The sequence below is a fragment of the Micropterus dolomieu genome, linkage group LG09 (assembly GCF_021292245.1).
Source record: "Micropterus dolomieu isolate WLL.071019.BEF.003 ecotype Adirondacks linkage group LG09, ASM2129224v1, whole genome shotgun sequence".
Taxonomy (NCBI): Eukaryota; Metazoa; Chordata; class Actinopteri; order Centrarchiformes; family Centrarchidae; genus Micropterus; species Micropterus dolomieu.
Window position 1 is genome coordinate 13,595,461 of NC_060158.1, and position 13,405 is coordinate 13,608,865.

Sequence of the window (13,405 nt, forward strand, 5' to 3'; positions counted from 1 at the left end):
AAATAGGGCAGTAGTAGCCTAGAGGTTACAGAAGTAGCCTTCTGCCTGGAAGGCCAGTCCCCTAGAAAATGGAGAAGGGAAGATGAATGAGTACCATTCTTCTGTCCTCAAGTAAGGCACCAAGTGGATCTGCTCAACAGTAAAGGTGCCAGTATCCAGTACTACATCAGAAGTGCTTGTTCAATGGTTGAACAGCATCGTTTTTTTTCATTAATAAACTATTTTTTATGTGCACTATGAATGTCTTCTAGGAAAAGACTATTTGCAGTTATTTAGATATTTAAACAATTATCACATCTAGCTATTTTCTATGGCCTATAAACACTATTGCAAGACCACACATCGTATGTTATTTTCGAGCATACCACCGTCTTAAGAGCTTTAACTGGTAAGGGCCCAGATGTCAATCTATGAACCTGCATGAATATGAAACCAAAAAAAGGGCTAGATCGATTAGTTTTTACGTAGGAAGGATGGATAATAATAAAGGTTACAAAAGAGACCATTTTCTCACCACAATGATTTTAGTTTTTTTTCATTCGCTCTAAATTATCATTCTATCTCATAACACAAATCAAATCTCCATTGCAATATCAGTCAAAATAATCGCAATTAGAAATTAAAAATTTTTTTTTTAAATAAACATAATGTACCACACTGAGGACCCCACACTGGTCTCATGGCAACAGAGTGTCAGGTCCATAAATGTATGTAACAGGGAAGGTGCAGCCTTGTCCAGTGCCCATTTTGAACATACCCTGGAAACACAGACTATAGTCTTTTTAAGAGATAACAAACACATGTTGACTAGGTTACCAATGATGTCTTCATGATTCAATTCAATTCAATTCAGATGAGCTTTATTGGCATGAATGTGTAACAACAATATTGCCAAAGCATCATACATACAACATAAGAACAATCAACCCCATACATTTCATTAAACAAGTAATTAAAGCGTAAAGTAATGTCATGATCAGTCATGATCTGAGAGTAAAAAGCTGGTGCCTCCATGGAAATGTTGGCTATCATGGTAGCACTCTTTTTTTAGTCATTTTTACTTAAATATGTTTAAATATGTGTGTGGATATCTCTTGGATATAGCGTGACTTACTTTTTTAGTTATCTCAGTGCACTGTCTCCAAAGTACCCCACACATTTATACCGTACATTTGTTTTGTAATTTCTGTCTTGAACTTTAAGAGATTATACATTTTGCAGTAGTTCTGATTTAACTGGAGCAATGAAACGTGAAAACATTTCAAAAAGTACATTAGAGATCTGCAGATGTAGATGCAATGCAGTATTAATGCAGCTGCTTTACATCTTCTCTTGCATGTGGTTTTCAGTATTAACAAAAAAAAGGCATACAATTCTGTGAAAGAAAATCATGAAAATTTCTTTCTAAAGTGTACTTTTTTAATTCATTTCAAAGTTAGAATTAAGGAGGCAGTACTAATTTAATAAACATTTGCAATCATCTTCACATTTTTCCTATTTAGGGAAAATTAGACACTGATTAAACGGTAACACCATCAGATAGAAGTTATGTTATCAACTTTTTATGAATGACGCAAGCAGTGCAGGTAACTTTGAAGCAAACTTTATTTTTAAATAATAACTAACATGAATAGATGTAGGTAGAAATACTCACATTGCAACATGGAACAATCTGATATCAGAAATCAATATCAGTTAGAAACTTTGATCCAAAACAGGTGACACGTTGCTTCAGTTAACAACAAGCATTACTCATAAATCTGTAATTCTGGGCTCATAACTGAGCTAATTTATTGGGGTGAACAATTTGCAGCTGATTTGTAACATAGTATGTGTGTGTGATTTGGACAGTGAGGCATTGTGGTGCAAGTTATAAAGCTTTATAGACTGACAGATGAATAGACACAGAAAGGGAGACAAATAGGGCACCTCGTAGACAGGCAAGCAGTCTCCTGTACCCAATCACTTATAGGCAATGCATACATCCACACACACAGGCATACACATGCACACCATGCATCATCGTGTTTTAAATGGTGGCCAGAAAATGTATATCCTGCACTGTTGTACTAATATATATCTTGCTCTGTCAGATTTTATGCTCAGATTATAAATATTTTAAGTAGTATCTGGTGGGAGCTGCTTTACTGGGAATAGCAGGATAAAGACAGGAATATAGATTAACAGATGATTGAATTTTGCCTTGTAGTTGTACACCATCAGAGCACAGTAAAAAGTCAGATGTAATTTGCACGTGCAGTCTGGACATCAACAAATCAGCCAATCAGTTGTAGGAGAAAAAATGTCTTCAGTGATTTAGTTTTATTTCACTGATTATTGCACCTAAAATCAAGGGTTACTAATCAGTGAAGTCAACAGCTGCAGACTGGTTAGAATGAAAACCTGCAAAGTTTCTGCTTTACATTGTTTACTGTCCCTGTCATAATAGCCTCAGACACAAGTGGTTACATGTCAGCTATACTTTCTTTCTTTTTTTTTTCTCAGCATGCACACATACTATTTATTGACTTGTGCATATACTGTAGCTTTGATCTTTAAAATTCACATTCAGACGCATATGGCTTTGACACATTTATTGCCTATCTTCCAATAGATGCTTGAATATCAATATTTAACAACAGTATGTTTTACTTTAGGCAGCAGAATGGGTGGTTTTAATTTTAAAATTAACTTGCTAAAATATGATTGCTAAAATAGTGAGAACTGTAAGTGTCAGGCAAACAGACCTCCATCAACTCACTATTCGTAAATTAAACAGTCATTCTTGAAACATTCAGTAGAACAATAAAACATTGTCGACTTATTGAAAGCATTTTTGTCCTTATTGAATTTAATGAATACCTGTACTCGCAGAGTTGAGTTTCAAGTTTTATTGCAATATGTTCTGTTTATATCTTGCGGGCTAATTATCTAGCCACTTATATCATAACAGCTAAGTCGTTGTTTTTAGTAGTGGAGAGGCTGTCACATTCTTTAAAAGTCAAATTTTTCAACAGCAAGTATGCCAATCAACCAGGGTCTGAAATGTTTTCACTGCCTGCCACTGGGGCAGGGACATATTTTTCTTTTGCCCTCAAAGCTGAAGTGCTATTTTAATTTATACTTTTGAAATGTATATGCACAAAAACATTACATGCATGTTTGCATGCACAAAGGAAAGACCCCTGTCTTTCAGTACATGACATTCACTCCATCTTACTTAACAATCATTAACAACAGTCAGTGCTCAATACAAACCCACAGTTCAGACAATATTGAATGGGTCCCTATCTCAGTTGAAATCCACATCTCTACAAAACCTCTTATTTTGGACCCCAGCAACTGAGCAAAAATACTCATTGAGTTTCAAAACAAAAGTTGACCAACAAAAATAAAACCAAGTGACACCTCTCGCATCCAATAGGCAAGCTACGTGATTCTCCGACAACACTGGAGTTACCTCCTGTAGTCCGGCGGGGCTGCTGGCAATCTAACCGGCTGTCACTCAGTAGACGCCTATCCCCACAAAATGTGCAAATTTCAGACGCTGCAATCAAGATATAATTTTAGTGATTTTTCCAGTTTGCCGTGAATACTAAGGTCAGGTGTGCACATTAAATCTCAAATTTCTAAATTAGGACTTAGCATCAAATAAATATCTAAAATAGTTTTAATTTCCATATAATGTAGGTATTTCGACACTTACCCACAGTTGTAGGTTATCTTATCTTAATTACCTTCATAGTCACACATTAGTGTGATTTTAAAAAATGTATTCTTAATTTGTAATTAACTTAATTGTGTTTTTCTGCACTGGGACTAGTTTGGGTAACAATTGGGTCAAGGATTAGGAAGTCGAGTGTGCATGAACAGTAGGGTTTTGTCTGAAAGCTTTAAACAAGATGATCTAATAAACGTGTATGTTTGTGTATGTGTGTGCATGAGTTCCTGTGTGTGTGTGTGTATGTGTGTGTGTGTGTGTGTGTGTGTGTGTGTGTGTGTGTATGTGTGTGTGTGTGTGTGTGTGAGGAATACTCAAGGAGTTTCATTTTACTTAAACCAGGAGTCTGTAATGGCCGTAAGTCACGTAATGGACACAGAAACACACACACACACACACACACACACACACACACACACACACACACACACACACACACACACACACACACAGTCATCAAACACAGCACACAGACACACACAGAGTCAGAAATAGAAAATCCAGTGGGCTTAAGTCGTCATTATGAAGAAAAAGTGAAAGTATTAAAAAAAACGAATGAAAGGGGTCTCTATTCTCTCCATCCCTCACTCGCCTTTTCTCTCTCCCGCCCACGTTTGGAAAATTCCATGTTGTCATTTGCTAGGACGAGTTGCTCTGTCAACCAATGAGATTGCGTGAAAAAAGTCTCTGGGAGGAGAGGGATAGCGGAGAGTAAGGAAAGAGTGAAAGAGATGGAGGAGGAAAGGGGAGGAGGGAGTAGAAGAGACAGACAGAGAGAGGGAGAGAGAGTAGTAGAGAGTAGTTATAATCGGTTGTTAGGCAGTGTAATGAAACAGCTGTCAGACACATTTAACTTTCTTTTTCTCTCTCTGTTCTCCAGTTGTCTCGCTCATCATCTGTCTTTGTTTCGCCTTCACCTTCTCCTCAGCATTCTCCTCTGCATTTTTTCTTTTCTTATTCTTTCTTACTCTACTTCCCCTTTTTTCCTCTAACTTCTCAATTTGCTTTTCATCCATCTCTCACATCTTTCTTCTCCTACCCTCTATTCCTCAACTTAGACCCTTTTTCCCTTAACTTGTCCCACTTGTCCTCTGCCTCCTTTCTTTCTTTCCCTTCCCCTCTCGTGTTCCCTTTTGTGTCTATTATGCTTGCTAAAATGGCCTAATGTTTGGCTCTTCTCTAATTGCTTGGGCAGGGTCTGTGGGATGTGATGATTGGATGATTGCTGTTGTGAGATCACACACAGTAATAGATCTCATTTAGCCTTCTGAATTTATTCCCTTCGACGAAACTGAAATGTACCATCTCACATTATTTTTTCTTTCTCTTTTTGTAGCATGTTTATATGTTGCGTCTTACCATCTCACCTTTTTACTGCCTTTTTCTGTGCTCAGGCAATAGCTGTTAATGAATTAAATTAATCTTCATTGTTCTCCCCACTAAAAGAGACAGGGAGGTTTAATGACCAAGTTTTAATTGCAAGGAATACAAATTTTACTTGCAAGGATCAGTGTGTAAATTTTACTCAAGCGCGTAGGAGAAGCTACGGAGTCCGACACACTCTGTCAGTTCTTGTTCTACTATTTCTTCTTCTTCTTCTTTCTAAGTATATATTTAACGTAGTTACGAAACACACTCTGTAGAGCAGTCTGTCTGTTTGGGCTAATGTAGAAACACGGCGACGCAACATTACGACGTCATTACGATGTAAGGGGATCCGCAGTGTATGTAGATAGAAATGGCTCATTCTAAGTTAATAAAAACATAACGGTTCATTATGTAAGGTCTTTATACACCACTGAAAACATAGTTATGTATATAATATTGCATTTCTGTCAATAGATCCTCCTATTTATTACACACTGGACCTTTAACTGCAGCTTACCAATTGCATTTTGTTCTTGCCAAACCTCCATTACAAAACTGCCAACAGTCAGCATCAAACCACAGATCCATAAAGAGACAATACATATTATTTTTGCTATATGAAGTCTATTTTCAGTGTAAGACTTGCCAGGTTGCCTGATCACCAATATGGCAAGCAGCACACTATAATCACCTACAGTTGACGGGCTAACATAATAAAAAGCAGACTAGTGTCTGGTTGCTCGCTCAATAATGCTAAATCGCGGCCTTGTATATTGTATACTGCAGTAGAGCATGATATGTTATTGGTCAGTTAGTAATATTTTAATTGAATTTAATTAAATTGATATTTGGCTGCATCATGATTCTGATGCATAATTTTCCATATTTGCTGCAACACAGCCCTGTGTTTGATTGCTCATGTCACGTGACCCCCAAATATCTGCTGCATAAGAATTAAAAATGACAATGAAAATGTATTACTTTTTAACTTGTATGACAAGCTATACTTGGTACAGTACACCCAAATATGTATATCGCAGATATTATGACAGTTATGATCCAAGCTAATGTTGGATAACTCTAATGTCTAGTAAGTCTGTTGTTAGGTCCATTTTTTAAGTATGACTCATTATTGGTAAGGGTTCAGTAGCATTTTATTGAATCCAAATCTCTTCCAATCAAATCTAATTAGGTTTGGCTGCCAATATTTACAGTGAAATTAGGTAATGTTATACAGCTTTTGTTGACTATTAAGGCAGGGACACCTCTGTTTTCAGAAGCTAAATAGTGTTTACAACCTGATGCTTCATCCTGAAAATGAAATGAACAACATTAGATATGAAATTTTGATTAAATACGTCTGACACATTCAAAAGTTATAGTACTAACTTATGCACCTGATTTATCACAAATGACTCCCTCCAAAGTAATTAAGTTGATAAGCATTGAAGTTTTAATGGGAAATTCTCCTCCTGAATGTGACTTGGGCTAGACCATTTCCGTAGAGAAAATAGCCTCTTGTTGAACACAAACACAGTCCAACTGTGCTTCTCATGCCTCTTTTACTTCATAAATGATCTTTGGCTAATTATATACACCAGCCAAAAGTTGAGTTTTAGCTGTGACTGTTACACGTTAAATAACCACAGCTGATATAATCTGCTACTGGTGGTGCTTGTCATTTAAACCAACCGGAAAGTCGGGTGTCATCTAAAAGTGAGAGGAATTAATTTTTAATATTGATGTAACAATCTTTTTTGTTTTTTTCTCTTTTTGCTGCTTGTCAACAGGTGATGCTGGGTGGCACGCTAATTGGGATTGGGCGCAAGACCTCCGATTGCCAGGGGAATACAAAGTACTTTCGCTGCAAATTCTGCAACTTCACATACATGGGCAGTAATTCCTTAGAACTTGAACAACACTTCCTGTCCTCGCATCCAAATAAAGTCAAAACTCCGCCAAGCACGCCCCTGCTGGCCACCAATAACCTTGCAACGCACGACAACCAGGCAAAGGAAAAGGGTCAAATCTTAGACGGGGCGGAGCGAGTCGCTGTGAGAGCTGAAGATGACTCCTTGGTTGGGTACTCCATTCCAGTCAGGGCATGTTCAGATTCATCAAGCTGGACAGGGGAGCCGGGTCGAGGGGCTGTGCAGGCGTATTATTGGTGTAAATTCTGCAGCTGGAGTTGCGAGTGGTCAGGGGGCTCGGCGAAGCTTTTAGATCACTATGAACAAAGACACAGAATGAGCACGGGAGGTACTATGAGCCCCAACAACTCAAATGCCGGGGGGATGGACATGGAACGGGAGAGAGGAGGGAGAAGAGAAGGAGGAGAAAGAGACCACACGGCATCCAAAAGCCGCAAAGATCTATCATCTAACCCATCCAGCACCAGCCAAGGTAATTAAATGGGAGAAAGTATGGTGAAGTCTGGTGGTGAATTGCTTTAAGTGTTTGTCAGTAGAAGGTAGCTACGTTAATGGAGCACAAGATTAATGATCAAGTGTAACAAAATTAAATAGAGTACAATGATTTTTACTTCTTCTAGTACTATGATGCTGCTCGACTTTGCTCTTTAAAGAAATTCGGTAACACTGCCGGACTCTACTTATTTGCTTATTTGTTACAAGTACAATAATACTTCTTGACTGTCTTTTTTTATTGTTTTTATTGCTATGATGCCACTTGAATCTCCTTGTTTGTTTTCCTTGATACAGTTGACCTCTATTAGATTTTTTGACATGTCTTTGGTTGCTTTTTTTCTACTCCTACTCCCAAACTGTTGCTCTGATTTCTGCTCCCAGGAGACCCAAACAGCAGTGATTCGGAAGCAGTCGTGACCAGCTATAACTGTCAGTTGTGTGATTTCCGGTACTCAATGGCCCACAGTGCAGATGTGATTGTAGTAGCACCGTTGCTACTGCACTACCAGCACAACCACTCCATCCACCGATGCTGCATTCAGCACTGCATGTATTGTCCACAGGGGCTCTGTCAGCCGCATAAACACCTGGGGGAGGTGAGATTAATAAAATATTTAAATGTTTATTTGTATTGGTGTTTGCTAGGCAATTAGAAGGAAAATAAATTAGCTGTTTTGTAAGCACTTGAAAATAAAATGTAATATATGAACAAGTTCATTATTCCTATTTCCAGCCTAGTTAAAATTCCCTTGCTTTCCCGAACCACTCACCCACGTTCCCCACCCTCCTTTGTGCCAGCTGCCAAAGATAAAAATCAAAAAGCTTGGTTTGTCAACATTGGGGGTGGCGTCATTCAGTGCAATGGTGATGTACCCTGGTACCATTTGATATCACCTGCATAGACGAAAAACACATTTACAGAGAAACAGAAATAAAGTTAAAGTCTAAATTCCCCCTGTATGTACAGCTTTGTCACTAATGATTTAAGCTTGCAAAGATCCATGCTATTCGTCACCAAACGTCTGATTTTTCTCAATAGGTGTCTCACCCCTTTGCTTGTCGGAAGCCCACCTGCTCTAAATGCTGTTCCAAGTTTCCTCAGTCCACCAAACAGCAGGACACAGTCGGCTCAAAACCCGCTACCACCACCTCACCCAGCATGACCCCTTCTAATCCTAGAGGTGACCCTGGTATGATTTCATTATCAACGTTTCACCCCTCTAACCCTGCCCATCCTGTTGTCACACAAGGTATTCAAAGGCATACTTCAACTAGCATATTTTCAGTTGTTTAATTGTATTTCAGCAGATTTAACATGATCTTTTCTTTGTTTCTTGTTCCTGATTTGTCCTGTTTTTCTGATCCTAGGCGTCACCCACTTGTGTGACCAGTGTGCGTTTGCCACCACAGACATCGATGTGTTGCTCCAACACTATGAAAGCTGCCACACCCTGATTAACCTAAAGGGGGCTCCACCACATGTCAAGGCCGAGGAAGAGATTGGGGGAGAGAAGGAAGGGGGGAGAGGAGGAGGAGAGAGAGAGTACTCTTGTACAAAGTGTCACTTCATCACGGAAGTGGAAGAGGAGATTTTTAGACACTACAGGTAAGAGATGGGGTCAGATAACATTAATTAAATACTATGAATTATAAATTTTCAATACTATATTATTCCACTTAATACATTGTTTTTTCACAGTGTTGATTCTTAGATATGAAAGTATATTAAAAAGCTTTAAAGATTTAAGATACACAGGAAGTCTACCTTTTAGTCATAGGGTTAGGGTTAGGGTTATTGTTAGGGGGTTTGGACACAATTTAAACATTCACACCTGGAAGCAACTCAGACATCAGATATTCACTTTTTTTTCTTTGAATAGGAATGTCACATACCTCAGTATCACCATACTGTGAAGGTCTTCACACCAAAATTTGTTGTGTAATGATCCCGATGAAGTAATTGACGATGTTCTCTAAGTGTTGCTGGAGTTTGGACACTTTAGTACTATTTCCCCTTTCCATTAAAGTTGTGTCAGAAATCCCAACTCTCTGGTGAGCTTCATTGACATCTACTTACCTGATGTTCAGATACATATTAGCTCCGTTTTTCCTTGCAGTCTTTCAGTGGCTAGAACTCATTTGATTTATGACACTGCCTATTGTCAGGGGGAGAATCATGTAAGTATCAAATACTAGCAGTTTGAAAGTGATTGGCAGATGAAAGTGTGCTGTTCTTGCATGACAAGATCAGCAATAGGTCCCCTTACCTGCAAAGGACTTGACAACCTTTATAAATGATTTAAACACCTTTTAAGAATGTCACTGTGTGAAACTCTTCTATTTAAGTACATTGCCATATTTTGAATCTACTACAAGTACAAGGCCTATAAAATAGTGCTACCTGATTTAGCATTGCACTCCTACATCGACGTGGTCATACTCATAATGGACTGTATTTTTTTTAACTACAAACCATTACATAATTTCATGCTAGCTAAACACTCTGGCATAATACCAGTACATATGATAGTAATATGGATCACGTTAGCTGGTGAAGTAATGTGTCAACTATAGTATTTTGCAACGGGTAACGTTAGCAACTAGTCGGCGACTTGAGCCAACTAAAGCACAAAATCACAATATATTTCACATGATTTGCAGTAATGTGACAGCTTACCTGTCCATTGGATGAAAGCCAACTCTGGGTCGATTTTATAGTCTGTGTTGTGCTGGGAGCCGGTGTTTTGTTTTTTTTTCTTCTTTATTTCGTTAGATACGGTGTAGCGCAGAATCAGTTAGAAAGAGGCTCACAAAGCACATCATAACCTACGTAAACCAATGGATTTCACATAGAAAGCGACTTAGAGTCTGTTAAATGCAACCAAGAAAGCCGGCGAATGGTTAATTTTTGGATGTAAGGTTACAACTGTTCACAAATAGGCAATAAAAAAGGGATTAATTTCATTAAAAAACTACATTTACACCTAAATTAAGTTTTTTGCTTGCACATACAAAGGCGTGTGTATAGTATGTGTAGTAAATAAGCCTTAAGCTCAGTTTCATAGGCCTCTAAAGCCTGGAGAGGCCAGAGTAGACTCCACAGCCAATTTGTTTCCTACACAAACACACACACACACACACACACACACACACACACACACACACACAGACATACACACACTACAGGGCTATCAGTGACAGATCCAGGGAATGATAGAGAAAGCTAGAGTAAGTTAGGGTAGGAAAGAGAGAGGGGGTGGTGTGGGAAAGTTGGGGCTAAAGGCTGAGAGAGATACACAGAACTGAGGATAGTTGTGTGAAATATTTTTGGCTATATAAGTATCAATCTAGATTGCTGACCTGGATTGCTTCTTGATGTATGAGCACACACAAACTCACACATTCACTTACTTTTTCTTGTTTTCTCGCACACACATTTGTAAAATTACAGTCTGACAGAGCCATCTTAGCAAGATTTCTGCTACAAATCAATGAAAGATTAAAAAAGTTCGATTCGTTTCAGGGTGAGAGCACTGAGAAGAAAAGGGAGAGATAGACAGAGAAGAGAAGAAGGGATGGAGTGACTGAGAGAAAGTGAAAAAAAGTAAAAAAAATAAAAATAAGAAAAAGAGAGAAGACATTACATGAGGGAAGGCGAATGGAAGAAAAAGAAACAGGGAGAAACTGAAAGAAAGGCAGAGAAGAACGTGGAAAGATGAGGGAGAGAGGGTGACAAAGCAAGAGAGAGAGAGAAAGAGAGTGTGGAGGGGATTTAACAGTCCACTCACGTCCTTAACAAAATCTAAGCTCTGAATCTTGGAGTCCAAATCAAATAAAACTGAAATAAAGCCAGAAAGTTTCACACCACCACTAAAATCAACCAAACCTTGAAGGATTCCAAGGCCAAGTTTTAGAAAACAAAATTCAGGATTTAATTATAGGGTGCTCAGAACACAGGGCCATGGTGTTAGGGGAAATAAGTTACCAGCTGAAACAAACTAATCAATCTCCTTTGTAACTTCTACACCTAAACACTTTTTACTGAGGTTCTGATATTTGTAGGCACATACATACACCAACAAGAGCTTACTAACTACTATGGCTTTGTTGTGATAGCTTATAATGTGCATTGTGTAATTACAGTGCCAGTGTTATTTGGCTTCAAAATAAAGTCATAATGAAAAATGTGTTAAATATACTTATAAAGCTTATTCTCAAACTTTTTGTTATTGTATGTAATGTCTTGAATTATTAACACTTGGTGAGTGTGTGTCTGTGTGTGTGTGTCTGTAGACTTGTTATGTGCAGGTGTGTATTGACCTCAGAGCATTTGGGGGTCTTGACCCTAAACACAGCCTTGTTATTTGAGATACTTTTGACTAAGACTTGGTTAATGTAGACCCGTTAGACACTCAGCTGAAGTTGCACATACGCTAGCACAAATGTGGGATGTGTAGGCTCTTTGCTCACATATCAAATGCAACTGGCTTTCTTGGAACCAGTCGCAGATCAAAAGTCTCATCCACATGGGGGAAGCAAATGCAATGAGAAGCTATATGGGCTATATTAACCAATTAGTTAAATGTGTGCTTCCACAGACTACATGGTCCTGTTCTGCAGGAAGAGACATTTAGAGAGAATTTTGTACCCAGGCACTAGTATTACACATTCTTGACTTCACATGTTGCTACGACAGTGAAGGCGTCTGGCTTTGCTCTGTCCGTTATTACACATTTCACATGTAGAGGATATAACAGACATTTCTTGGACCATTCTTCTCCGGTTTATTTTCTCAAAAGATATATTAAAATGCTTTCTCAACTCTTTCCCTTGTCACTTTACAAATAAATACCTCCAAAAGGCAAAATGATGCACTGAATTTCCCAGCGAACCACTCATACGTTTGCAATTACAGCTTACTATTCTCAAAGAAGTAATAAATAAAATAGCTTCAATACTATATGTAATGGCATCTTTTGGGGTTTTTTTTCAATGGGAAAAGTGTAAGTCAGTCAGTTGTAGCTGTGACAGTATTCAGGGTAAAGGTGGATTAAATCAGTACTTGTGTAGAAGGAATGATATAAACGTCATTTATCATAAATGTGTGTGTGTAAGAGAGAGAGCAAGAGAAACAGTGGCAGAGCAAGTAAGCGGGTAAATGAATCAGTGAGTGCACCAGACCTTGTGCGCATGTATGTATGTGTGGTGTGTGTGGTGATGACAAACAGAGGGGCCACTGTCTTTGTTCAGCATCTGGAGACATTTAAGCCCACTAGGTACAAGGTGTACTTTACTCACACACACGTTTTCGCTAATTTCTACAAATACCTTGATCATTTTGATCTGCTCGAGATGCTGTTGAAGCCCCAACTTGAATCTGTCATTACCCAGGACATTTATTTTCTTCATCAACTAATAAAGGGGCACTGCATTTATTTCAAGTGCATGTATTTTATTTGTTTGAAGCTTCACATCATTAACCATTTCACTCCCTGTCAGTCGTGCAAAAACATGTTTATGTGGGTATATGATAGGGTTTTTGATTGTATTTGTATTTCTGGATGTATCCTTACTACTTGTTTGGGTGTGTCTGTGTGTGTTTGTGTGTGTGTGTGCAGCTCCTAAAAGTTTATTTTTTCCCCCCACACTCCCATGACACTCCCATGCAGCGTGGCAGTAAGTGAGAAAATTTTTTATGAAAAGAATAGCAGTGTTGAGCGCATTGCTGCTTTAGGGTTAGATGTGAGTGAAATAAGTGAAAATATGTTCATCCTATTTTGAGTCAAGTTGCACACCTGACTTAATTGTATCAGCTAACTAATATGCATGCCAGGTCTTTTTCTAAGTAATGAAGGTCTGAATTGTTAATCCTTTTATTGAAAGGCTTGTT

The 13,405-nt window shown here is 38.4% G+C and overlaps 1 protein-coding gene across 5 annotated transcripts in view; it reads left to right on the forward strand.

Annotated features, from left to right (window-relative positions):
* trps1 (trichorhinophalangeal syndrome I) overlaps positions 1–13,405 on the forward strand; it is a 118,194-nt gene that overhangs the window by 56,295 nt on the left and 48,494 nt on the right. For all 5 annotated transcript variants that reach the window (XM_046058698.1, XM_046058699.1, XM_046058696.1 and 2 more), the window contains exons 5-8: positions 6,880–7,492; positions 7,897–8,111; positions 8,555–8,765; positions 8,884–9,121. In XM_046058698.1, coding sequence (XP_045914654.1) covers positions 6,880–7,492; positions 7,897–8,111; positions 8,555–8,765; positions 8,884–9,121 — 1,277 coding nt within the window. The remainder of the gene's footprint in view (positions 1–6,879; positions 7,493–7,896; positions 8,112–8,554; positions 8,766–8,883; positions 9,122–13,405) is intronic.